Source organism: Giraffa tippelskirchi, chromosome 11, assembly GCF_054371585.1.
Source record: "Giraffa tippelskirchi isolate mGirTip1 chromosome 11, T2T-mGirTip1v1.2.pri, whole genome shotgun sequence".
Taxonomy (NCBI): Eukaryota; Metazoa; Chordata; class Mammalia; order Artiodactyla; family Giraffidae; genus Giraffa; species Giraffa tippelskirchi.
In genome coordinates, this window is record NC_137285.1 from 17,928,609 (window position 1) to 17,953,406 (window position 24,798).

A 24,798-nucleotide genomic window follows, 5' to 3' on the forward strand; every position below is an offset into this window, starting at 1 on the left:
TTGGGTTTTTTGCCTTTTTTTTTTTTTTAATTTTTGCAATGTTGGGTTGGTTTCTGCCATACAACAATGTGAATCAGCCATAATCATACATCCCCTCCCTCCAGGCCATCAAAGAGCACAATACTGGGCTCCCTGTGCTATACAGCAATGTCTCCTCAGCTATCCATCTTACACTTGTTAGTGCATATATGTTGACGGTGCTTTCTCCATTCATCTCACTCTCTTCTTCCCCTGCTGTGTAAAAGTTATGATCTTACATAAGAAAAGATTGCAGAATGTTTTAATCTGTCAGAAAGCATCAAAACTCAAACACTTGGAATCAAATACAAAAGATACTTGAACTTTACAAGCCATTCTGATGCACTCGAAATGGCTGCTACAGAATGTTTAACTATAAAACTGGCAAAATGCTAAAAACTCTATTGTAAATAAACACTACATTTGAAGAATTCTTTTTTTTTTTTAGCCACGCCATGCAGCTTGTTGAACCTTAGATCCCAGAGATTGAACCTGTGATCGAATCAGAGATCAAACCCTTGCCCCCGAATGGAAACTCGGAGTCCTAACCACTGGACCGCCAGGGAATTCCCTGAAGGAAATTCTAATGAACTTTTTCCTACACAAAAAGTTTTCTGCCTCTCACACAGCATAAGGGATTTAAAGCAAGTTACATTTATTGACAAGTAGTTACTTCTAGATATGGTGGTTGTACAAGATGAAGTTTAGATAACCAGTAGCCCATTCTCCAGGAAGCCCAAGACAGTATCTTCATAGATTTAAATGTGAAAATGTGTTTGCGGTACAAGTGAACCAGTAAATAGGGGGGCGAGCTCAGCCATCATTGTTAGAATGTAGAGAAACGGCCATTTTTCATGTCCTCTTCACTGTCACTTGCTGTTGCCAGACTCTGTAAAGGGAGGCTGAAGGGTTCTTGTTGGTCAGAAGAAACTGCTCCAAAGAACATGCAAGAGAACTAGGGGTGGGGGTGGGGGGGTAACTTGTTTATTCAAAGCAAGTTAGTGCTTATCAAATGCCCCTTTTCAGCAACTCAGCCACTGTAGTATCACATTAGCTGATGGTTCATGAGACACCCAGAACCTTCATGAGTGGCCCCAAAACATCCTCAAGTAAAACCCTTCCCTGGATTCCAGAGGCACACAGTTTGGGATCAGTGATCTGCTTCTGATTACCCTGCCCGAGCCATTGAAACCACCAGGGATGTGGGAGGCAGACGAACAGCCTGGTTACTCTTTTCAGTTGGCTTGCCTTCTTTTTTTTATTATTATTAAATTTATTTATCTATCTGCTGGCTATCTTCCTCCACTTCATCCATCCTCTCCCCTTTCCCTCCTGCTGTGACAGAAGCTACTCCTGACCAGAGTCAGTCCTTCCCTTCCTGTCTCTGACTCCCAGCCCCTCCCATGCCTCTCCTCTACTGGGTAGGAATATCAGCATTTTAAAATAATCAGATGTCTCATTAAAATATATAGCCTCATCCACATCCTCCCTCCAACTTAATCTCTGTTGTAGAATTGTTTACACTTGCTTTCTCTATTTTCTCATTCTCCTACTCTTAGGTTCTATCTAAAAAAGCTCCTGACCTCACACAGAAATTGTCCTTTTAATGGTCACCAAAAATTGCCAGATTCCCTAAACTAATGGCCATTTTCAGTCTCCACGCCACTAGATACTCACTCTGACACTTTCTTCTCATACCTTCCTCATGCTATGTTCTCCTGGTTACTCTTTTCAGTTGGCTTGCCTTCTTTTTTTTATTATTATTAAATTTATTTATTTATCTTTAAATGAAACAAAGATGAATGTTTGCCCTCTTCTACCCAAACTTTGAATCAGGGTTTCTCAACCTCAGCACTGCTGACATTGGAGGACTTAAGTTTCTTTGCTGTGGGGGCTGTTCTGCTCCTGGGAGGACACTGAGCAGCACCCCTGGCCTCTACCCGCCACATGCCAATAGCAGCCCCCTTTCCTGAACTGTGACATCCAGAAGTGTCTGCAGACATTGATGGCTCTGTGTCCCCTGGCTGTGGTTAACAGCCACTGCTTTAAACAGTGGCAGTCTTCTCTGCCACACCCTCTCTCTAGGAACTTGCATTCACACTGCTGGCAGAAATTACTGTGTATATGCCAGGGAGTCTCACTGTTAGAATCTGAGCTTCCTATATCCTACTACCTACTTGATTTCTGCAACTTATATCAAAAAATAGAATTCATGATCTTAGCACTGAACCTGTTTCCCCAACCTTGATACCTCCCTTTCCCTTAAGCTCCATGACCGATCCATCACAGAGTCCTGCTGTTTTACTTCCTCAATTAGCTGTTTACTTTGGCCACTTCTCTCCATTTTCTACTGAATCACCATCTCTCAGACGCCACAACTGAGTTTCCAGTCTTGCTTCACTGCACTGTGGGCAGCCTCCCCGTTAAAACTCTTCAAATACTTTCAATGCCACAGTACCTGATATGGCCATTTACATCCGACATGAGTTGGAACTCACTGCTCCAGTTGCATTCACCCTGTGCCATTGTTTCCCCTGTCTGTCTGCCCTCTGGCCACACTGGTCTTCCTCCAGGTCCTTAAAACTACCATACTCCCTCCATGACGGGCCTTTGCACATGCCACATCCACTCAGCTTCCCACTACTATCTTGTCCTTTCCAGTTCAGCTCCAAACACCAGTTTCAAAGACTTTCTGACCTCCTGGATTAGGTCAACTCACACTTTAAATCCTCTCAAAGCACCTTGAACTTTTCCTTTATTAAACTTACCACAGGTTTTTTTTTTTTAATTATCATATGTTTAGTCATATGATTATTTGTTTAGTGTCTATCTCCCCCACCCCCTAGCCCCAGTCTATGAACCTTTCTTGTTTATTTTGCACAGCATTGTATACCCCACGTTTATGACTCAAGGCCCTCAACAAATACTGGTGGGAGTTGCTAGGTATCAAGCATGAATAAATGAACGATCCCTATTCTTGGCTCATCCTTACAAATCAGAAACTGAAGATGCCCTCTGCATGGGGCATTTCAGACAGCAGCTGTTGAACCTTGGCTCCAGATGAAACACCCCAAATTAGCTGTGATATTGGCTGTGGTAGGCAGAATGATGGTCTACCTTCACCCCCAAAGATGTCCACATCTTAATCCCAGGACCCTGTGAATATATCACAAGGCAAAAGGGAATTAAAAGAGCAAGTGGAATAAGGTTGCTATCCAGGTAGGCCCAATGGGGAATTGTAATGATCCTTAAATGTGGAAATCAGCATCAGAGTGAGGAAATGTGAAATGGACTCCACCAGCCATTGCTGGTTTAAAGCTGAAGGGTAACCATGATTAAAGAATGCAGATGATCTCAAGAAGATAGGAAAAGAAAGAAAGCAGATTCTTCCCTAGTCTCCACAAAGGAACACGGCCTTGCCAATGTTTTGATTTTAGCTCATTGAGACCCATTTTGGACTTCTGAACTGAAGATAATTTGTGTTGTCTTAAGCCACTAAGCATGTGGTAATTTGCCATAGCAGCAATAAGAAACTAAAACACCGGTAAGCTAAAAATCTTAGTTTACTCCGGTCTTTGAGTCATTTGCTACCCCCTCTTGTCCCCACCTACTCTTCAGCCTTTAAGTTGTTCATGGCTGGATGATCAAGCCCTTCCCTAGTATCTAACAGTCTTCTAATGCAGAAAGTCTGTGAATAGCTATGTAACTCAGAATGAGTCCAAGTTCTATATGAATTGAGTAAGAAGGTACATTGTTATAAAAATTTTTTTTAACAGTATACATGTTTTCTTAAAAATAGAACTGCCATACAATCCAGTAATTCCACTCCTGCTATTTTTCTGAAAAAAATAAAAGTAAAAACACTTAATGCAAAAAAGTATCTGCACCCCTATATTCTTTGCAGCATTATTTGTAATAGCCAAGATATAGAAGCAACCTGTGTCCATCAATAGATGAATGGATAAAGAAGATGCAGTGCCTGTATACAAAGGAATATTACTCAGCCACAAAAAAGAATAAAGTCTTGCCATTTATAACAAAATCAACGGACCTAGAAGGTATTATACTAAGGGAAATAAGTCACAGAAAGACAAACACTATAAGATTTCACTTATATATGGAATCTAAAAAGCAAAACAAATAAACAAACATAATGAAACAGAAACAGACTCATAGATACAGAGAACAAACAGGTGGTTGCCAGAGTGGAGAGGTGTGGGGGGATGAGTGAACTAGGTGTGAGGGAGATTAAGAGGTACAAATTCCAGTCCAGTTACAAAATAAATGAATCATGTGGATAAAATGTACAGCATGAAGAAACAGTCAACAATATTATCATAACTTTTATGGGACTTTGGTCTTTGAAAACCGCTCTAAATTTCTATTATTGTGATCATTTTGTAATGTGTGGAAATACTGAATCATTATGTTATGCACGTAGAACTTACATAGTGTTGTAGGTCAATCATACTTCAGTAAAAAAAGATAACAATACTAGATATTTTTCCTCATTTTGGTGTCCCCAAGAGCTGTGTATAACTTCTTGATTAAACTTATTGAAAATTCACAATGGAAAAAATATTGGTCATTATTTAGAATATAGTACTATTTCTCTGTGCTGTGCTTCGTCACTCAGTCATGTTAGACTCTTTGCAACCCCATGGACTGTAGCCTGCCAGGCTCCGCTGTCCATGGAATTCTCCAGGTAAGAATACTGGAATTGGTTGCCATGCCCTCCTCCAGAGGATCTTCCCAACCCAGGGATCAAACCAGGGTCTCCTGCATTGCAGGCGGATTCTTTACCAGCTGAGTTACCAGGGAAGCCCAATACTCCTCTACAATAATTTAATTTTGAAAACCCCCTTCCCCAAAGTAGAATACTACCATATATTTATTTTTTTTAATAAGGTGAATTAAGAAATTCACCAAAATGGTTTCATTTTGGAATTTTGTGATACTATTGGAGGGATTTAAAAAATTTTCTCAGGCTATCCCAAACCACGGCTGAAGGTCTGCCGACTACTGGCTTATGTACTAGGAATACAGAGATGAGTAAGACTCAGGTCTGCCCTTGATGAACTCACAGTCTACCTAGTGGAGTAACAAGCATATCTATCAAGTTATTATGTGACAGTAATAATGAGTAGAATGAAAAGACTTCAGAAGGAGATGTACCATTTGAGTTGGGCTTTGAAGGTGGGTAGGAGTTTGAAAAGTGAAAAGAGGAATACTACTACCCTGAAATGTAGGAGCAATAATATGAGCAAAAGTAGAACACAAAAGTATATGCAGAATGTTTCCATTAAGATCAGGAACTAAGCAAGCAGGCCCATTCTCTCCACTCCAAATGTTGTAGTAGAGGTTATGTGCTAACGTAACTGAACACAAGAGTCAGTTGGAGGCATTAAAGAAGAAATGAAACTGTTGGTATATAAAAAAGTGACATATAGTATGGCTAAAAACCCTGAGAGAATCAGTGATAAAACTAATGGAAATAATAACATAAGTCAGCAGGGTAGTACGATATAAAATTAACACAAAAAACAATAGCCTTCATATACACAAAAGGCAGTGAGAAAACAGAAAACATAATATCCATTCACAATAGCAATATAAAAGGTTAATCATTTAGGAGTAAGCTTAATATTAAATGTGTAAATGTATGAGAAACATTTTGAAACACTCCTGAAAGACACAGAAGTAGACCTGAATAAATGGAATTACATTGCCTGTGTTTATAGACAGAACGACTCAACATCATAAAGATGTCACTTAACATCCTCAAGTTAACAGAAATTTAAGGAAATCCTAATAAAAAAAACACCAATAGATTTTTTTTATGGAGTTGGATACGTTGATATTAAAGTTCAAATAAAAAATATATACTCAGGAATAACTAGGAACAAAACTGACAAAATCTACAAAGGGATACTAAATCTACCAGACATTAAAACATAATCTGAAGGACTAGAACTGGACCTCAGGGGAGGAAATGAGAAGATTATATTAAATACTCTAGGGAAAGTCCCCTAATGCCATTTCAAGGAGTTTAGGTGAAATTCTATGGGAAAAGTGGATGATCCAAGAGATTTAAAAGCAGGAGAGTGATGCTGAGCACTGACCATCTGCCAGCTCCATCTATTAGCTCAATTAATTTTCACAACAATTCAATTTCACAACAATTCATCATTATTATCCTCATTTTACTAACGAAAAGAAAACTGAAGCAAAGATACGTAACTTGCCCAAGTCATACAAGTGGCAAGACAGAGACTTGCCCTATACCTCATTGTAAGGTCCAAACAGAATCGTCTAGTACAGTGTGGAGGAAAACCAGAGTGGAGAAGAATGGAGGTATGGAGGCCAATCAGAAGGCTCACCGTAATTCAGATAGATGATAAGGGTCTAAATCATTTACCCATAATGTAATCTCATTTTTCCAGGAGTTAAGGCAAAAACTTCCCTTCCAAAGTAGAGTTTTCTTTTTAGAATTTAGAATTTAAGTGACATGGTAGAAAAGAAAAGAGTGCTGTAATGAAACTCATGACGCTTATAACTCTAAATGTCACTTTCCCTAGTGAGGAAATTGGCAATCTTAGTGAACTTCAGGGAGATGAAGCAGCAGGGAAATGTGTTCCTGTTGTTGTCTGTAAAAAAAAATAAAAGTAAGCACAATATGTGTGACCAAAAAACAGGATGGGGAAAATGTTTTTGCATAATGAAAAGACAAATTTCAGTTTTCGCTTATGGCCAAGTTAGTAATTCACAAGAAGAGAAAATTTCCATAAGTACTGGGCATATAACAGGCAGTCAATAAAGACTTATGGCATCAAACTGAATAATAAGTGGAGTTTACTGTCCCATTTTACGACCCTAGAAGTCTTTATTACAGCATTGTTATTGTTTAGTTGCTCAGTCGTATTTGACTCTTTGCAACCCCGTAGATTGTAGCTGGCCAGATTCCTCTGTCCATTGGATTTCCCAGGCAAGAATACTGGAGTAGGTTGCCATTTCCTTCTCCAGGGGATCTTCCTGATCCAGGAACCAAACCTGCATCGCCTGCACTGGCAGGCAGATTCTTTACCACTGAGCCACCAGGAAAGCCCAGTAGCAGTGGATATTGTGACTTAAAAATGAAATAAAGTCAAGAATGTAAAATTCACAGGGGTATGTAACATGGCAAGTGTCAGCTCCCTGCTCTTTCTCTTAGTAAAAAACCGACTGCCATCCTAATGACACTTTGGAAATGCAACTTAAATTGGTCCATTTTGCTAATTACTATCAATTCTGAAAAGGAGTAGTGAGAAGTAAGTAATAACTTCTAGCAATATTATTTCTCCTTTCAAATTTCTAACTCTAAGAAACTCGTATTTCCAAACCAATAATAACAACAGCAAAACAAGCTTGAATAAAACATTAATGTAAACATGTAAAATGGGGACTATCATTATTTAAGATACTTCTAATAAATTATGTTTATCTTCAGTTCAATAGATTTCATAAGGTTTAACATTATAGCATATTGTAAAGTTTATTATCCATCTATAATAGCAAAATATTGGTATCACAATAATGTTATTAACTGGGACTCTACTACGAAGAAATTTGTGATGTTTCTTGTGATGAAATTTATATCTGTGCTACCATGATTTCTTGACCAAACTTGAAAAAGAAAATTAGAAGGACACTTATTTTAGAAAACAAAGTATATGACCTTAGCATATTATCAATATTTGTACTCAAAGATAAATATGCTGTAAAAAATCATAATTTGTTCTTTAAAACAAGTGACTCAAATCTCTAAACATACTTTGTTAGAATTACTCAATGAGCAATTTGTTTTGTATTGACATTGTGTAAATCAGCCTTTTCTCCATCTCAGACTGGTTTCAGCTCTCCCCATCAAAAAATAAGGAAATTAATTTCAAGGATATTGGGGTTAGGCTGAGGCAGGGAGATTGAAAAGGGAGACAGACAACAAGAATTCTTGACTGAGGCTTAGTTACGTCTCAGTGTTGTTGTTCCTTTACCTTCCTGAGACATGGAGACCCCGGCACTTCTTCCGTGTCGCTGACATTGCCTTCTGGGGCTTCACTAATATCTCCATTGCTTTCGGGTACTTCAGTAACGTCTTTGTTCGCTCTTTTCATTAAAGGGCTGCCACAATTTTCCAATGTAGAGATGTTCGTGGGAGTCTCATTAGAATACAGCCTTTTGGATTCTACTTTTCTTGAGATATACTCTGGGACCTTGCTGGTTACATTTTTACCAGCCTTTGAATTTGAATGTATCGGCTCTGACCTGAGGTATTAATAGAGATTAAATGAATGAACTGTTTACTTTGAAATATATATTTGTATATAACTAAAGGAGCAACATGAAATGACAATGATAACACCAGTTTAGGGAATATATTGAAAAAACATCAAACTAATTGTTTGAAAGTTAAGATTCACATACATGATTATTTAGAAATTCTCTTGACAGATTCAAATTTTTCAGTAAAGCAACCCAAGTGTGCATAAGCCAATCTTATAACACAGTAGAAGGGCATAGGTAGGGGAAAAAAAAGTCAAATAAATTACAATACATCCATATGATAAAATTGTATAGAATCATTAAAAAGCATGTTTCTAAGTCATTACCAGCAATATTAGAAAATGTTCACAATATAATATTTTGTGGAAAAACAACAGGATACAAAACTACATATGCTATATGAGCCAATCTTGTTTTAAAATGCAAATATATGCAAAATTAAAAGTCTGAAAGAAAACATAGTGTGCCAAACATTAACAATGGCTATCGTTAGGTGGTAAAATTGTGGGTGTTTTTCACTTTATTCTTTGTACTTTACTGCATTTTCCTAATTTCCCATAGAAATTTGTTATTTTTACTATGAAGTAGCCTCCACCAAAAAAAAAAAAGTTAAGAGGCAAAAGGGGGAGAACCCTGGCAGTCCAGTGGTTAGGACATTACACTTTCACTGCTGTCACCTAGGTTCAATCCCTGGACAGGGAACTGAGATCCCGCAAGCCATGCAGTGCAGCCAAAATTTAAAAAAAGAAAAGAGAGAGACAAAAGGGAAAAAAAGAAAGAAAAACAATGGCTGCCTGTCCATATGTCTAAGAGAGCTCTGGGTAATGAATACAAATCTTCCTGTGAAACTTAACACTATATCACTCCTAAAAAACAACCACTGAAACTAGAAATGAGTTTTGGGTAACGACAAAGATAAACTAGACAGTTATGTTAAATTGTGATCATAAGAGAAAAAAGCAAGTATCTGTGAAACATGGGTGATGTTTCTATGTTACAGTTAGGTCTTTCTGGAGCTCTTCCTGATTCAGTTAAAATTTCAGATCTTCTAATGTTTTCCTTCTCAGTTGTTTCCTAAATGAATGCCACTGAATTACTGCAGAGTAAGACTGCAATGGCTTTATCCCAACCAATAAAGACATTAAAAACATAGCCTTACCTTTTTTGTTTTTGTGAAAGACACAGTGTTTGTGGAGAAGATGCTCTACTTGGCTCATCAGCTAATGTAGCCAAAATAAAGGTGGCTTCCAATAACATATTGTCAATACTTAAAGCCATGGGTCTAAAAAAGGCAAAACCAGAGCAAAAACCACACTCATTTTCTGATGGACACTGGGAAAACATTAGAAAATGATACTTAATTTTGGAGTAAAAAGAAACAGTAAAAGTAGAAGTCTTATTTGTTTTTTCACAAATTGAGATAGTCCTTAGAGCTAAAAGAGCCCTTAAAAATCATCACATCCAACTTTGTAAGACACATTTATCCTAGCCCAATGTCTTTGAAATTTTAGTTCTGAAATATAACATACCATAGTTTCATAGAGATTTAACTTGTTTAAGCCATATATAATTTTCTAATTAGGCAATTTATTCAGTATATCAAGTTTATAAATGTTTTCGCTCTGCAGAATAATGTGTCTTTCTAAATCAAGTCACCAATCAAAGGAACACTAGGTTATAACATCTTTCAAAATTTTAGTTTGATAAATGTTGCTAGTAAAGTTAAGGAATTCATGAGGTGTGAATTAATTTCAACGTGATCCAAAGGGTTTTATTTATTAGTATATGACAAAAGAAAAAGAAACAAACTCAGAAATTTCCCAAAGACCTACTTTCCAGGAAAGTCAAAATGAATGGTTATAGGAGCATGTATAGCTTCTGAAAATGTCAGCACTCCCTGAAGGGAAAAGAAGGGAAAAAAACGTGAAATCTTTATTAAAAACTGCCATTGATAATTCTAATTGGACACTACTTTTGGTTTTACCTTCAGTTCTTTGAAGCAAAATGTTATTTCAGTGTCAATTCCAACTTGAAAGAAGTCAAACTCATCTGGACCAACAAACATCTCACTGTATACAGAATTGGTCAGGTCTGTTCAATATTATAGGAAAAAAAGAATAACATCAATTCTGTAGGTATTTGTGAAATTTTAATAAGAAAATATAGTCAGCGACTTCTCTGGTGGTCCAGTGGCTAAGACTCCTTACTCCCAATGCAGGGGGCTGGGGTTCGATACCTGGTCAGGGCACTAGATCCCACATTTCATAACTGAAGAGTTCCCTTGCTGCAACTAAAGATCCCACACAGCACAACAAAAATGGAAGGTCCTGCAATTAAGACCCAGTGCAGCCAAATAAATAAATATTTCTTTAAAAAAGAAAAGTAAATATAACCATAAATTGTCGGTTAAAAATACCCACAAGTTCTTTGACATTTCATCACTGAGTGGTGGGGTCTTTGTCTGTGTCCCCTCCCCTTGAATCTGGGGTGAGTGGGCTTTCTGTCTACTCTCACTAATAGTATGTGGTGGAGGGATCTAGTGCTTGTTTCTGGTCTGGGACCAGGCATTAAGAGACTGCCACCTCCACTTCCTCTATCCCACAAGGTGGGCAGGGTGGTCAAAAAAGAAAAAATGGAAAGTAAAAATCAACTTCACAGAATGGGAGAATATTTGAAATCATATATATGATAAGGAGGTCTTCCCAGGTGGTGCTAGTGGTAAAGAATGCGCCTGCCAATGAAGGAGACATAAGAGACACGGGTTTGATCCCTAGCTTGGGAAGATACCCTGGAGGAGGGCACAGCAAGCCACTCCAGCATTCTTGCTGGGAGAATCCCATGGACAGAGGAGCCTGGCGGGCTATGATCCATAGGGTCGTACAGAGTTGACTGAAGCGACTTAGCACAGCACGGAACATGTGATAAGGGACTAGTATTCAGAATAATAAAGACAAATAACTCAAGTGAAAAATAAGCAAGGGATGTGAACAGACATTTCTCCAAAGAAAATATACAAGTAAACAATAAGCTCACAAAAAAAGATACTCAACATCATTAGTTATTAGGGGAATGAAAATCAAAAGCACAATGCAACAACACTTCACACCCACTAGGATGGCTATAATCCAAAAGACAGACAATATCAGGTGAATTTTGTTCTCTAATATTTTATTAAAATTTCATGTACATTTTTAAAATGAAAATACAATCATACTATGCATACCATTTTATAATCTATTCAATAATATATCCTGGCTATATTTCCACGTCAATAACTGAAAGTTGTTCAGTCGTGTCCGACTCTTTGCGACCCCATAAACTGTACAGTCCATGGAATTCTCCAGGCCAGAATACTGGAGTGGGTAGCCTTTCCCTTCTCCAGGGGATCTTCCCAACCCAGGAATCAAACTGGAGTCTCCTGCATTGCAGGCGGATTCTTTACCAATTGAACTATGAGGGAAGCTCAGTCCCTTATGTCAATAAGTACATTTTCCAAATTATTTGTGTGTGTTGGTATTTTGTGTTTTCCACTACAATATTAACTTCAGTAAACATCTTTGATATACATACCCAGAGAGAAAGAAATGTATATATACACACAAACAAGACTACTATTTCTTTTTTGGCTTGCAGGATCTTAGTTCCCCAACCAGGGCCACAGGTTGGGCCAACCCAGGCCCATGGCAGTAAAGGCCTGGAATCCTGCTAGGCCACCAGGGAACTCCCAAGACCACTTTTAAGAACAGCTGCATTGTATTTCACCAATTAAACCAATCTTCTGTTCTCAGATCTAAGATATAGAAAAAGATGAACCAAACTATTGTGCTTTTCTCCAGATAGGGGGATTCCAGGTGACTTTATTAGTACTTTTTGTGTGTTTTTAATTTTCTTCAATGAACATGAATTATTTAAGCATAAGAACAAAGGAGGAAGAGTATTTATATTTTAAAGGGACCAAACAATACCTTCCAAATACCTTCATCTCAATCAAGAAGGCTCATGTCACGACTTATTGCCATGGGGGAGGGAGAGGGCAAGGGAGGGTTGGATTGGGAGTTTGGGATTAGCAGATGCAAACTATTAGATGTAAAATGGATAAGCATGTCCTACTGTATAGCACAGGTAACTATATTCAATATGCTATAATAAACCATGATGGAAAAGAATACCAAAAAAAAGAATATTTAAAAAAATAAATTAAGAAAAGAAGGCTCATGTCACTCCCAGTGTGCTGGCATACAGTAGGTTCAATAATAAAATTAAACAACTGGGTCCCCAGTCAACCATAACTATAACTACTCATTAGACAGCTGCTCACAAGGGATAGTGTCTCCTGGTTACTAAATGGCCATCTTTATTCAGAGATGGCATTATGAATATAAAACAGACCCTCTCACTAGCCACGCATATATTTTCCAGATCATGCACTTCTAAGTGCCAAAAAAGGATACTAGATGAGACTTGAGAGAAGCAATAAGAGCACGGTGATAATGAGCCTAAGCCCTGGAACCTGACAGCCTCTATTCAGATCATAATCCACCACTTAACTGTGTGACAGCAGCAAGTCACTTAGTTTCTCTGTGCTTCATATTGTTCATATGGAAAATGAGGATACTAATAGCAGCTACATCATAGAGTTGTTACAAAGATCAAATGGATTCACAAATGTAAACCATTTAGAACAGCATCTGGCACAAACTAAACACTACAAAGTCATCTGACCCACCTTAAGCCCTAGTTATACTGGTTTTTCACTTTCAAATAATGTTTTTACCTTTATATTTTTTCTTTACTGCTATCACCCCCCAAATATTATCTAAGGTCAAAGAATCTCAAACAGCTTATGCCAAAAATACCCTAGTAAATTTCCTTAATAGCAAAACTCCAGATTTAATCATGCCATAGTGTCTCCATTCCATCTGGATAACTCTTGGAAGAGTGAACTAAAGAAATATTCACATTTTCTGCCCTATATATTTGCCATATGGAATATCTTACATTTCTAACTTAAAGTTAATTTTCCTTTTTATGTGGTCAAAAATCATCTCAATTGGATGGCTGGCCTCTTCCTTTCCTTTATGCTAAATACAAAGGATAAGAAATAGACCTTAAGATTTTAACTGAAAAAATATTTTTCTCAGTAACCATTCTCCTAATTTTAAAACAATTTGAATTTCACAGCCAAGTATTTTATTTACTGGGTGACAAATTTATTTGGTCTCTTGAAAATTCTGATGATCTTTCTATATTTTACTTTTACTGCCTTTTAGTCAAGAATAAATATTATGCCAGTAATATTTACTGTATAACCATAGGGTAATCAGGAAAGCCAGGAAGTAATATTCCATCAAAGCACAGTGACAGATATAATCCTTACCCATTGATTCCTCATTAGAACTCTTAATGCAAACCTTCAGCGGAGTAACAGCAAGAGTAACTTCCTCTTGACTCGATGTAAAAACAACAATCGCCTCAGCAAGCACCCTATAAAATGCAATGAACAATATTACACTATTTGAAGAACAAACAGAAAGAAATTATCTTATGAAATGGAACTCAAATCTTTAATCTGGAAATAAATAGGTGAATTGACCTGAATTTAGAAAAATCTACCCAAAAGACTTATCTCTATTCTTCTACATGACCTGCTATATTTTTCATATACCTTAAAATTACACCATTGGAAATTTCAGTATGTTCCAGTGGTTAGGACTCATGCTTTCACTGCCAGGGCCTGGGTTCAATCCCTGGTCCAGGTTGTCCTGACATCACAAATGCCCTTTCATCCTGGGTTCCCTTTTTAAAAACATCTTCACTGAGATACAATTCATACTCTACACAATTCACAGATTTAAAGCTGTATGGTTTGCATTTCCCTAAGGACTAATGATGTTGATCATCTTTTCATGTGCTTGTTGGCCATTTGCATATATTCTTTGGAAAAATGTCCATTCAAATCCTTTGCCCATTTTTTTTTAGTTAGGTTATTTATCTTTTTATTATTGAATTAAAAGTTCTGGCTTATTTTTTTAATTGAAGTGAGGTTAGATAAGAATGAGATTCTTAGAACTTCTGTAATGTTGGTGTTAACCTGATGCTAGACTTTTAGATTAGCAGTGTGTCTCAATGCCAAAATGTCAGGAACACCTACCGAATTAACCTGGGAACTTTTCCAGTGTTAAGGGAGAGGTGTTGTACAAGATATCAAACAAGCTGATTCAAAAAATTACAACATGAATGTGCAATTCAAAAAAGAGAAATACAAACTTCTAATAAATGTAAAAAGATGCTCAAGCTCCCTAGTAAGAAAACAGACATAGTAAAGAACAACTAAAATGCCATTTTCTACCCAACAGGCTGGCAAAATTTTTGAAGATTAATAATAATCCTTTACTTGGAAGGATTCTCCTACACTTTTGGTAGGAATGTAAATTGGCACAAACTTTTCAGATAGCAATTTGCTAGTCCATATGTATGCAAATTTAAAATTTGTGTAAGCCTTTGACCCAGCAGTTTCATTTCCAGGACTCAATATGTGTTGTGGGCTTCCCAGGTAGCTCAGTGGTAAAGAATCTGCCTATTAATGCAAGAGATGTGGGTTCAATCCCTGGGTCAGCAAGATCCACTGGAGAAGGAAATGGTACCCCACTGCAGTATTCGTGCCTGGAAAATCCCATGGACAGAGGAGCGTGGTGGGCTACAGTCCATGGGGTTGCAAAAGAATTGGACACAGCTTAGCAACTAAACAACAAAGTATGTGATACAATTGTGAAAGAGAGAAAGGTATCCATAGATATAGGGAGAGGGAAAGTTATAGACAAACTGACTATAAATGGATGTAAAAAGATATACACCAAATTGTTAATAGATGTTACACCTGCTAAGTGCGATATATGGGGTAAGTAGAGGAGAAAGACTTTCATTTTTCATCTTTGCACTTTACTATAAATTTTAGATGCATTGCAAGTAGTATGTATTTCTTTTGTAATTTAAAAAACAGTAAGGGTAAAATATCTTTTGGCTTACAAAATAATTAACATTTAATGCTACGGTTTAATTGAAAAATTGAGTTCCCCCTCACTGACAAATACATTTCACTCATTCTCTAGGAAAAAACAAACAAGCAGGGATAAAATCAAGCACATAAAAACTGTTCAGATTTCCTCATACTGTGTGTTTTAAGACACAGTGTCTTCTAGAAAGCACCATATGAATGCAAAGTGTTATCAGATAATATATTTTTCTCTTAATACCACTTGATGTAGAAAGCCACTGATGGGATATTTCTAGAATTTCTTGGCCAATAAATTATTATGTCTACCATTAGGCAGTTATTATCTACCACTATCTTTCTTCAGGTTTCCTCTTGATCCTGTAAGGTGATTTCTGCAAGTCTAATGTTAGCTTTAAAAAATGTAATTGATTTAAAAGTTCTAGGGCATTAATTCTTTACTCTGTGACCATACTATATTCAGGAAAAAAACAACAGAGAACTCATTACCTTGGTTGAATCACTAGTGTATTAGCACACATATTCTTTTGAAAAATAACTTGCAAAGGCTGACTTTCTTGAAAACACACATTATGAATCTTTTTAATACCTTGAAAATAACAAAGCAATCCGTTAATAATTTTAAGTGCAAAATTAAAAAATTTTTAAAGACTTTTACACTTTAAGTTCAGATTAAAATAATAAAATTAAAGTAATATTTAATATCTAGCAGGTGCACACAGGTTACAAGAAACACTAACCCTAAATGAATGTGTTTATCGCTCCCTAGTGGACACCACGTAACATGTCACACCCTCCAAACAATTAGGCAGTCGAGTTTCCACATTCTTTTGAAATATGAGTAATTTCTTAAATTGTGTGTAAAATAGTAGTTGCCCACTACCAGTCATATATCTATGATTCTCTTTCAGAATTTTTCAACCAAAGCTGGTATTTCTGGACGGGACCTTTGAAAATAAAACCTGAGCATTGAGTATGTGTTCTTTCCCTCTGAGAGGATGAGAGGATGTGGAGCAGTAATGGCTATGGTCCAGTGTATCCACAACTACAGTATACATTGCACAGACATTATCTCTGATCCTCTCAATATCTCTATGGGGTAGCTACTTAATCTCAGAAGAGGAAACTATAGCTTGAGCTTGGTTAAATGACTTCAAGGCTAAGCTGTTTTAACAAGTATAGTCAGAATTTGAATTTAAGTTTATCTTTTTTTTTTTTTTCTGAATCTAAATTTGAACATAGAGCCCATGTAATAAAATCCAGGTAGGCTACAACTTTCTGCGGCATAATAATGTTACGATGAGAATCAAAAGGATTCACTATAAACAGCATTTCTCAATTTATTTTTTCAACTGAATTAATAACAGCAATATTTATTATTTTCATAAATATTTACTGAGTGCTTAATGTCTGCCAGGCTGATCAATTAGTTTTTAATGATCATCAAAAATACAGTGACTCAAAATAACAAGTGTTTGTTATTTTTCACAATTCAGTTAAGTGGCTTCTCTGGTTTGGGCTGGCTTCACTGTGGCTGGATCATTTTGAAGGGCCTCACTTTCATATCCGAGGCCTCACAGTTGGGACGCTGGGACAGTCTGGATGGCTGGGGCCTCACATCACATGGTCTCCCATCTTCCAGGTGTCTACACAGGCTATGCTTATTCTCATGTTGATGGAAATGTTCTTAGTTTAACAGTGGAAGCTGACGGGCCTCTTGAGGCCTAGGCTTGGAACTCACACAACATCAATTCTAGTGCATTCTACTGATATCAAAGCAAGTCCAGGGCCAGCTGAGATTCGAAGTGGGGAAACAGACTTCAGCTTTTGAAGGGAGGGCCTGCAGATAATTTATGAGGTTTTTATTTATTTATTTATTTATTTATTTATTTTTTGTAATCTACCACACAAGAGACGATTTGGGAGCTATGGACTAGCGAAGAACAACTCAGACAAAAATCTTTGACCTCACAAACCTTACATTCTAGTAAAGAGAGGCACACAATAAGAAAATAAGTATTAATGAAACAATTGGTATATCACATAGTGGGCTTCCCAGGTGGCGCTAGCAGTAAAGAACCTGCCTGCCAATGCAGGAGAGAGATGCGCGTTAGATCCTTAGGTCGGGAAGATTCCTTGGAGGAGGTGATGGCAACCCACTCCAATATTCTTCCCTGGAGAATTCCATGCACAGAGGAGCCTGGCCGGCTACAATCCATAGGGTCGCACAGAGTCAGACATGACTGAAGCAACTTAGCATGCATGCACACATGTCACAAAGTAATAAGTACACAGGAATAAAAAAAAATGGCAGAAAGGGAGCTGGGGAGTGCCAGTGGTGAGGGTAGCAATTTTAAATAGGGAGTTCAAGGAAGACCTCATGGAAAAGATGCCATTTGAGCAAAGACTGAAGGAGGTCTTCAAAAGATCAAACCATGTGCTGTCTGGAGAGGGAGCTTGCTAGGCAGAGGAGACAGCAGCCCAGCCCTTGAGAAGAAAGCATGCCTGGGACTCCTGGATCATGTGGGACCTCACAGGCCACTGTAAGATCTTCAGCTTCTACCTTGGGTACAATGGTGAGCTTTTTGAGAGTTTTGAGCTGGAGTGACATAATCTGACCTATTTTAAAGGTATTACTGTGGCTGCTATTTTGAAAAGATATGAAGTTCAAAAGTTGGCATATCTTACTTATTTTAAAAAATATTTTCAAGTTACTTTTAGATGGATACATAATAGAAGACAATAGATGCCCAAGGCATAACATTAAAAAACTACCAAAAATAGACAATGAAAGTTAGTCACCCTCCACCTCTGACTCCTGCACCCCAGTACCCTTTTCAGAGGTAACTACTGTCACCAGTTTCTTAGGTATTCTCCAGAAACAGTCCATGCATATACAAGCACAATCATACCTCTGTAACAAATACCTGACTCAGGTGAATATTGTATTGGTATTACCAAGGATGTCCAAGTTGAGAGATGCCTTATTTCTTTGTCATCCCTGAGGCTCTTTTTCTTGCTGCTTGCTTCCTTCCTCTTTTTCGTTAACAGGAACAAGACACTTTCAGTTTAGACCTTTGATCACACTGCTTCCTCACAGTAGAATGCCCTCCCATTTCTGACCATTGGAAATGTACCCAGATGTGAGGCCAGCACCTACAAAACCTTTCCTCTTCACCTTTTCTCTCCCAAGTACATCCATTGTACCCTTTTTAAAGCAACTTGGCTGGGGGCTTCCCTGATGGTCCAGTGGCTAAGAACCTGCCTGTCAATGCAGGGGACACAGGTTCAATCCCTGGTCAGGAAGATCCCACATGCCGCGGAATAGCTAAGCCTGTGCTCCACAACTGCTGAGCCTGTGCTTTATTTAGAGCCCTTGAGCTGCAACTGAGCCCTCGTGCTGCAACTACTGAGGCCCACACACCTAGAGCCTGTGCTCTGCAACAAGAGAAGCCATCACAATGAGAAGCCCGTGCACCACAACCAGAGAGTAGCCCCTGCTCGCTGCAATCAGAGAAAACCCATGCAGCAATGAAAACCCAGTGCGGCCAAAAATAAATAAATTAATCGTTAAAAAAATAAAGTAACTTGGCTTGATGTACTTCTTCATTGCATTTTTTTTCTAGCCTTCTAGTTTAATAATTTTCTGTGGGATAAAAATTTAAAGTCCTGTTTACTCTGTGTCATTTACTGACTTTTTCTAGTGCTGCACAAAGTACTGGACTATAATGAGACAAGGAATTTTCACCAGAATTTCTTCCTTCATTAAGAAAGTCTTATTATTGAGACAACAATGAAAACAAAACAGCTGAACTAAATAGAATGCTTAGTAGTGTTGACTTAAATTCTGGCATAAGTTCCTTATCTTCTCACAGACCAGTAACAGACAGTCTGAGGTCCAGCTGCCAGTCCGTGGACCACTTGATAGCACTGGTCTGTACCATCTGCTCCCAGCAATGGGATACCTGATGCTATGATAGAATTCTGCTTGCCATTTCATAGCTCAATCTGCAACTTCCCTCAGTGGCTCCAGAGAACTCTCTCAGACCTGAAGAGGCACAGCTAAGGAATAAGCATTATTTTGGAGATGTTCCATTTGTGGAGTTTGGAATTTCAGAGGTTAGTGATAGTTCAAAAATCTTACAAGTTGGCCAATGCTCCTAATCCCTTTACATTCACTGTTACCGAAGTTTAGTCATGAGCACATCTGTAAATGCCCTTTCAAAAAACCTTAAAACCCTGAAGTGGGAATCCTGCCCTCTTGACACCACGTCATTAATATACATGTACAAATCAGGGTTTTATTTTCAGTCAAAGAGCCAGTGCCCCCCTCTTAGGGAATCCCCTCTCTGTTGGAGACCTGTTTTCTTGATCAGGAACAGAACTTAGTAGCAGGTGCTTTGGATCAGCAGAGCATGTTCTTCAGGGACAATTCGCTGACTTACTTTTAGCTACTCTGGGACTTGTGCAAATGAAAATACAGAGAGTTGACAGAATTATTATTAGGCAGGTGAATATTTCATATGAATCTTGGTTCTTGACGATATAAATCATCTTTTTTCCATTAATAGATGCTAAATACTCTAAGAAATCACCATTCTGGGAACTACCTGTGGTTAGATTCAGAGAAATTAGTCTTTTTTAGTGGCTCATATTTTCACAACTGTTTTCTATCAATGAAGAGAGCCAAATTTACTTCACTGTCCTTAATTTCTTCCCAAATTCCAAATATGTATTTCTAGCAATTTATTGGATATCTCTGCCCAGGTGATTTTTCTCAACTAAATTTGAACACTGTTTCCCTGCCAGATTACAGAAATAAAATTGCAAGCATGATTTCCTGAGTACATACAGTTTTGGAAAATATAAGTATTAATATTTACCCCAATTATTATACTAGCATCTATCACCTTTGTTCCCCTTCCTTCCTGAGCCATCCTTCCCCGTTGTGTAGCCGCCATGAAGTTTGGGAGGCACCAGTTTCACTTCAAGCATCACTTGTGGGCCCTCATTGGTATAAATCAGTTGATGTAATCTTATCTTCCTGTGATTGAATTTGGTCCAGATATGGCAATAAGCCAAGGCAAATAGAGAATGGAATTCCCATGGCCCCCCAGGATTAGTTTAGGTTGGTCCAATCAGAGCCAAGCCAAGCACTTCTGTTCAATGCATGTATGAGGTATGACTCTCACCCCTCTTGGATATGAAAGAGCAAGCATGTGGCCCCAACAGCTGCTGCTAGAAGCTACCTTATTATTAAAAGTTTATAAGAGAAGCTGGACTAGTATAAATCAAATGGAGGAATGTAGAACTGAGAGAATTTTAAAAGGAAGGAGAAGCAGCTGCTGCAGCCTGGATCAAACCACCCCTCTGATCTAATTTTGAACTTTTAGCTTATATGAGCCAACATTCCTCTTTACTGTTTAAGTCAGTTTGAGTTGGATTTTCTGGGTGTTTTTCCTTTCTTTCTGTTACTTGTAACTTAGAGCATCCTAACTCGTACAATTTCCCAACAAAAGCTATTAAAAATCTACCAATCACAAATATGTATTGGACATTAATCAAATCACTTGAGACATACTTAAGAAACTGAAAACTTAGTACCAGTGATACCTCGTAGAAACTATGCCACTTATTTCTTTAAACATTGCAGAGCTATAACTTCCTATAACTCACTGAATCTTCACAAAAACCCTAGAAGGCTTGTATTACTATTGTCCCCATTTTACATAAGGGAAATTGAGGCACAAAGTAAAATAATTTGCCCAGTCTCAGCAAGGAAGCAGCAGTGCAGGGTTCCACCCCAGACCTTGGGGCCTCCAGAGTCCATGCTCTTTATTATCATGCTACATATATTAACCATGTAAAATCCTGTATGACTACAACATCTGAATATCTACCTTGAAAGGCTGGGAGGCAGGAAATCTGTTTTACAACTTGGTGTATCAGAGAGAATGAATGAAGGTCTTGGCTCCTGTAATTGAGGGGCTGGACTCAGAGCACTTCTAATACAAGTAGGCATTCTTCTTTTTCTGTTCTTTGCAAGGAACACTGTTACCAAGGCATGCTTACAGAATATCATCCAGCAGCTAGCTGATTTTAGAATAATCAATTGTTAAGAGTTCAGATGAACATTTAAAAAATTTGCCTGGGGACTGGTAATCCAGTGGTTAAGACTCCATGCTCCCAACGCAAGGGGCATGGGTTTGATCCTTGGTTGGGGAAATAAGATTCTATATGGCAAAAAAAAAACAAAAAAAACCCCAAAACCCAACTGGTCTGTATGTAGGCATAGCTTGTGCCACTGACAAGCCAAAAAAGGAAAGAATTAATATCAGTCATCTCACAATACTTCTACAGAGAAAAGTACAATAATATTTACAACCTCCCTACCATAGACTACACAAATTCTAAGCAATATTGCAGTCTGAATATTCTAAACGTGAATAATATTAACAAAAAAATGCACATACTTTAAACTAGATTTAACTATACCTACCATGTCTGCAGAAGAATTGAATAACTACTTTGCACTTATCAGATCTGGTAAATATTTTGCACTTCTCCACATTTTTCTCTAGGGAATTCAGACATCTAAAGATGGGCAGAATTGACTGTAATGCAAACACATTAGAGAACAGCACATACTTAACATGGTTGCTTGATTATTTTTAAAAAATCTAACAAGAGTATTTATATTCTTAAATGAACAGACCTGTCTTGCACGCAATTTAAACCAAGTATTAAGTACAGGATAGGTGTTATACCCTATATATCGAGCATTTCTGCAACACAAAAGGAAATCAGGCCCCTTAAACTTACCTTCATTCCCAGTCTGCAATTTAAATTCAATATTATGTCAGTATAATTCATTTTCACTGAGGTTGACCATTGATAATGTTGAAAAAACACAGGAGAGAAGAGGACACATCCATACGCTGACCGACAAGAATTCACAGATCTTAAAGCAAGCTAGAAAAATAAAATAACAGCCATATAGGAAAAGAAAGCAGCTTTAATAATTCAAAAAAAATTCTAATATGTTTAGCATGTCATTGAAATGCATTCAAGTAAGCTATGGGATGTTAACTGCATTATATAGACCACATTATAGATATGAATTATAATACTGATATAATATGAACTGCATTATACAGTGTGTTTTTTAAAAATTATTATTATTATTTTTTGGCTGTGCTGGGTCTTCATCGCCGCATGGGCTTTTCTCTAGTTGCGGCAAGCAGGGGCTACTCTCTAGCTGTGTCAAGTGGGGCCTACTCTTTAGTTGTGGTGCACGGACTACTTAATGTGGTAGCTTCTCTTGTTTCAGAGAATGGGCTCTAGGGAGCATGGGATTCAGCAGTTGTAGCACGTGGACTCAGTAGTTGTGGCTTGCGGGCCTCAGTGCACAGGCTCAATAGTTATGGCACAGGGGCTTAGTTGCTCCATGGCATTTGGGATCTTCCCGGGTCAGGGATCAAACCGGTGTCTGCTGCATTGGCAGGTGGATTGTTTACCACTGAGCCACCAGAGAAGCCCCTTTAGAGTGTGTTTGTAATTTGCATATGTATATGCACACGTATCCATATCTATACTATATCTATAGGTTTTAAGTCTAAAATTCTGCATGTTGAATTTGTATTTTTTGTTTGTTTTGGTAACAAGAACATATTTTTAATCGCAAAAATGTAAATGCCCACAGGCATCTTAACTTTAAAGTACAAAGTGCTCAAAGGCAATAATATGAAAGGAAGTAAAAAGACTGCAGCAAAATGGTAGTCTTATCTTGTCTAAGGTAAGAAATTGTTAGTCAGTCAACCATTAATACTTCCACTTGGGAATTCAGGCCCCAAACTATCAGATCTTCTGAGTTTTCAAGAGAAGCAAGAAATTCAGATTTTTATGTGGACTCTCTCAACTACTGTTAGAAAATTATTTCAATTTTTTAAAATTGGAGGATAATTGCATTACAATATTGTATTGGTTTCTGCTGTATAACAATGTGAATCAGCTATAAGTATACATATTCCCTTCCTTCTTGAGTCCCCCTCCCACTCCTCCATCCCACTCCTCTAGGTCATCACAGAGCACCAAATCGCATTCCCAGTGTTATATTTCAATTTTTAAACAGACAGTACAGGCCCCACAAAACATTTCTGCAAGTCATATCTAGCCTCTTGACCACCAGTTTGTGATTCTGGCTTAAATCAATTGTGTATGATTTTTTTAAGTTTACCATGCTCTAAATGTATTCAGATATATAAAATACAGATCAACAGTGGAAGGGATAATTACAATTTCTGGATTTCCTAGTTAACATTCAATCTTGACTGGGATCTTTAAACATCATCTTTTGCCCTTACTTGATGGTCTATAAGCTAAATTTCTTACTTACACCTTTTTCAGAGGGGTCTAGCCACAGCTCATCACTAATTCGTGAGAGAGCTTGGATTGCTTTCCCAAATACTATGGAGAAAAAGAAAGATGCTGTTTACATTCTTTCAAACAATAAAAATAAACCATAGAACTACTTCAGCCTTCATGCAACTTAACAAGATAAATTCACAAAGAACAGTGTTTTATAGACTAATGCTACAAATTGCTTTAAGAAATACAATATAATGGCCTTGGCAAAATTCCAGACACATAATAAATAAGTGCTCAATAAATTCACAGATTGGGTGTGTGAAATAATAAAATGCAAAATCCTTTATTTCTAGATGTTAAAAATGTTGCACGTAACTATTGTGGTAAGCTAATTTCCATACTAAAGCATTTTTAAACTTGGTTTAAATGTATACCCCTTACTGCAAAAAAAAGTGTGAAAACAGAGCATATATAAAATGGTTCAAAGGGTTTTCATAACTTCACAGGTGGCAAAGTCAAAACAAGTTATAAGAGAGAAATTAGAGGCATTCAAGATATATCTCTGATGCTTGAGCATGGATCATGCCAGATCTCGCCAGAAAACACAGTTAGATGCCCTGTCATAAAGAGTAGCTAGGCCTGGATGAAATACTGGTCTGATTTGGTATGACACTGTTAGTGTTCTTAAAAATTACGAATAAGTAAAAAAAAAATATGGCAAACATATGGGATACTATGCTTCAATAAAAAAGGATGGCCATATCAATTCATGGAAAAGTAGAAAAAAAAGAAAAATAATTCTAGAATGTAAAATCATATTATGCTTAAGAATCAGAGTTTGGAGCATCATACGATTGGTCCAGTGGTTAGGACTCTGCACTAAGATCCCACAAGCCACATGGCATGCTAAGAAAGAGAGGCGGGAAAAAAGAATCAGAGCTGGAGGTGCAGGCCTCAAACTGAGAACATAGGATGACTAGGGGAAAAAAAAAAGTGGCCCTTTTAACACTTCACATTCACCACTTTTTCCTGGAGCTAGCTAATGAAGACCTTTTATTCATTCAGTGATTATTCACTGAGCC

The 24,798-nt window shown here is 37.6% G+C and overlaps 1 protein-coding gene across 11 annotated transcripts in view; it reads right to left on the reverse strand.

Moving 5' to 3' along the window:
• The window catches only part of RAD9B (RAD9 checkpoint clamp component B), a 26,356-nt gene continuing 1,558 nt past the window's right edge, over positions 1–24,798 (reverse strand). For 6 of the 11 annotated variants that reach the window (XM_081539972.1, XM_081539963.1, XM_081539970.1 and 3 more), the window contains 10 exons: positions 23,745–23,815; positions 22,172–22,321; positions 21,849–21,963; positions 15,839–15,938; positions 13,715–13,821; positions 10,322–10,428; positions 10,170–10,234; positions 9,497–9,619; positions 8,049–8,319; positions 1–973 (listed from right to left, as the gene is read on the reverse strand). In XM_081539972.1, the coding sequence (XP_081396098.1) occupies positions 845–973; positions 8,049–8,319; positions 9,497–9,619; positions 10,170–10,234; positions 10,322–10,428; positions 13,715–13,821; positions 15,839–15,938; positions 21,849–21,963; positions 22,172–22,222 (1,068 nt within the window). In that variant the 5' untranslated portion in view covers positions 22,223–22,321; positions 23,745–23,815 and the 3' untranslated portion in view covers positions 1–844. Of the gene's footprint in view, positions 974–4,035; positions 6,666–8,048; positions 8,320–9,496; positions 9,620–10,169; positions 10,235–10,321; positions 10,429–13,714; positions 13,822–15,838; positions 15,939–21,848; positions 21,964–22,171; positions 22,322–23,744; positions 23,816–24,798 lie in introns of those variants that run through there. The other 5 variants (XM_081539968.1, XM_081539966.1, XM_081539967.1 and 2 more) reach the window with 4 other exon arrangements.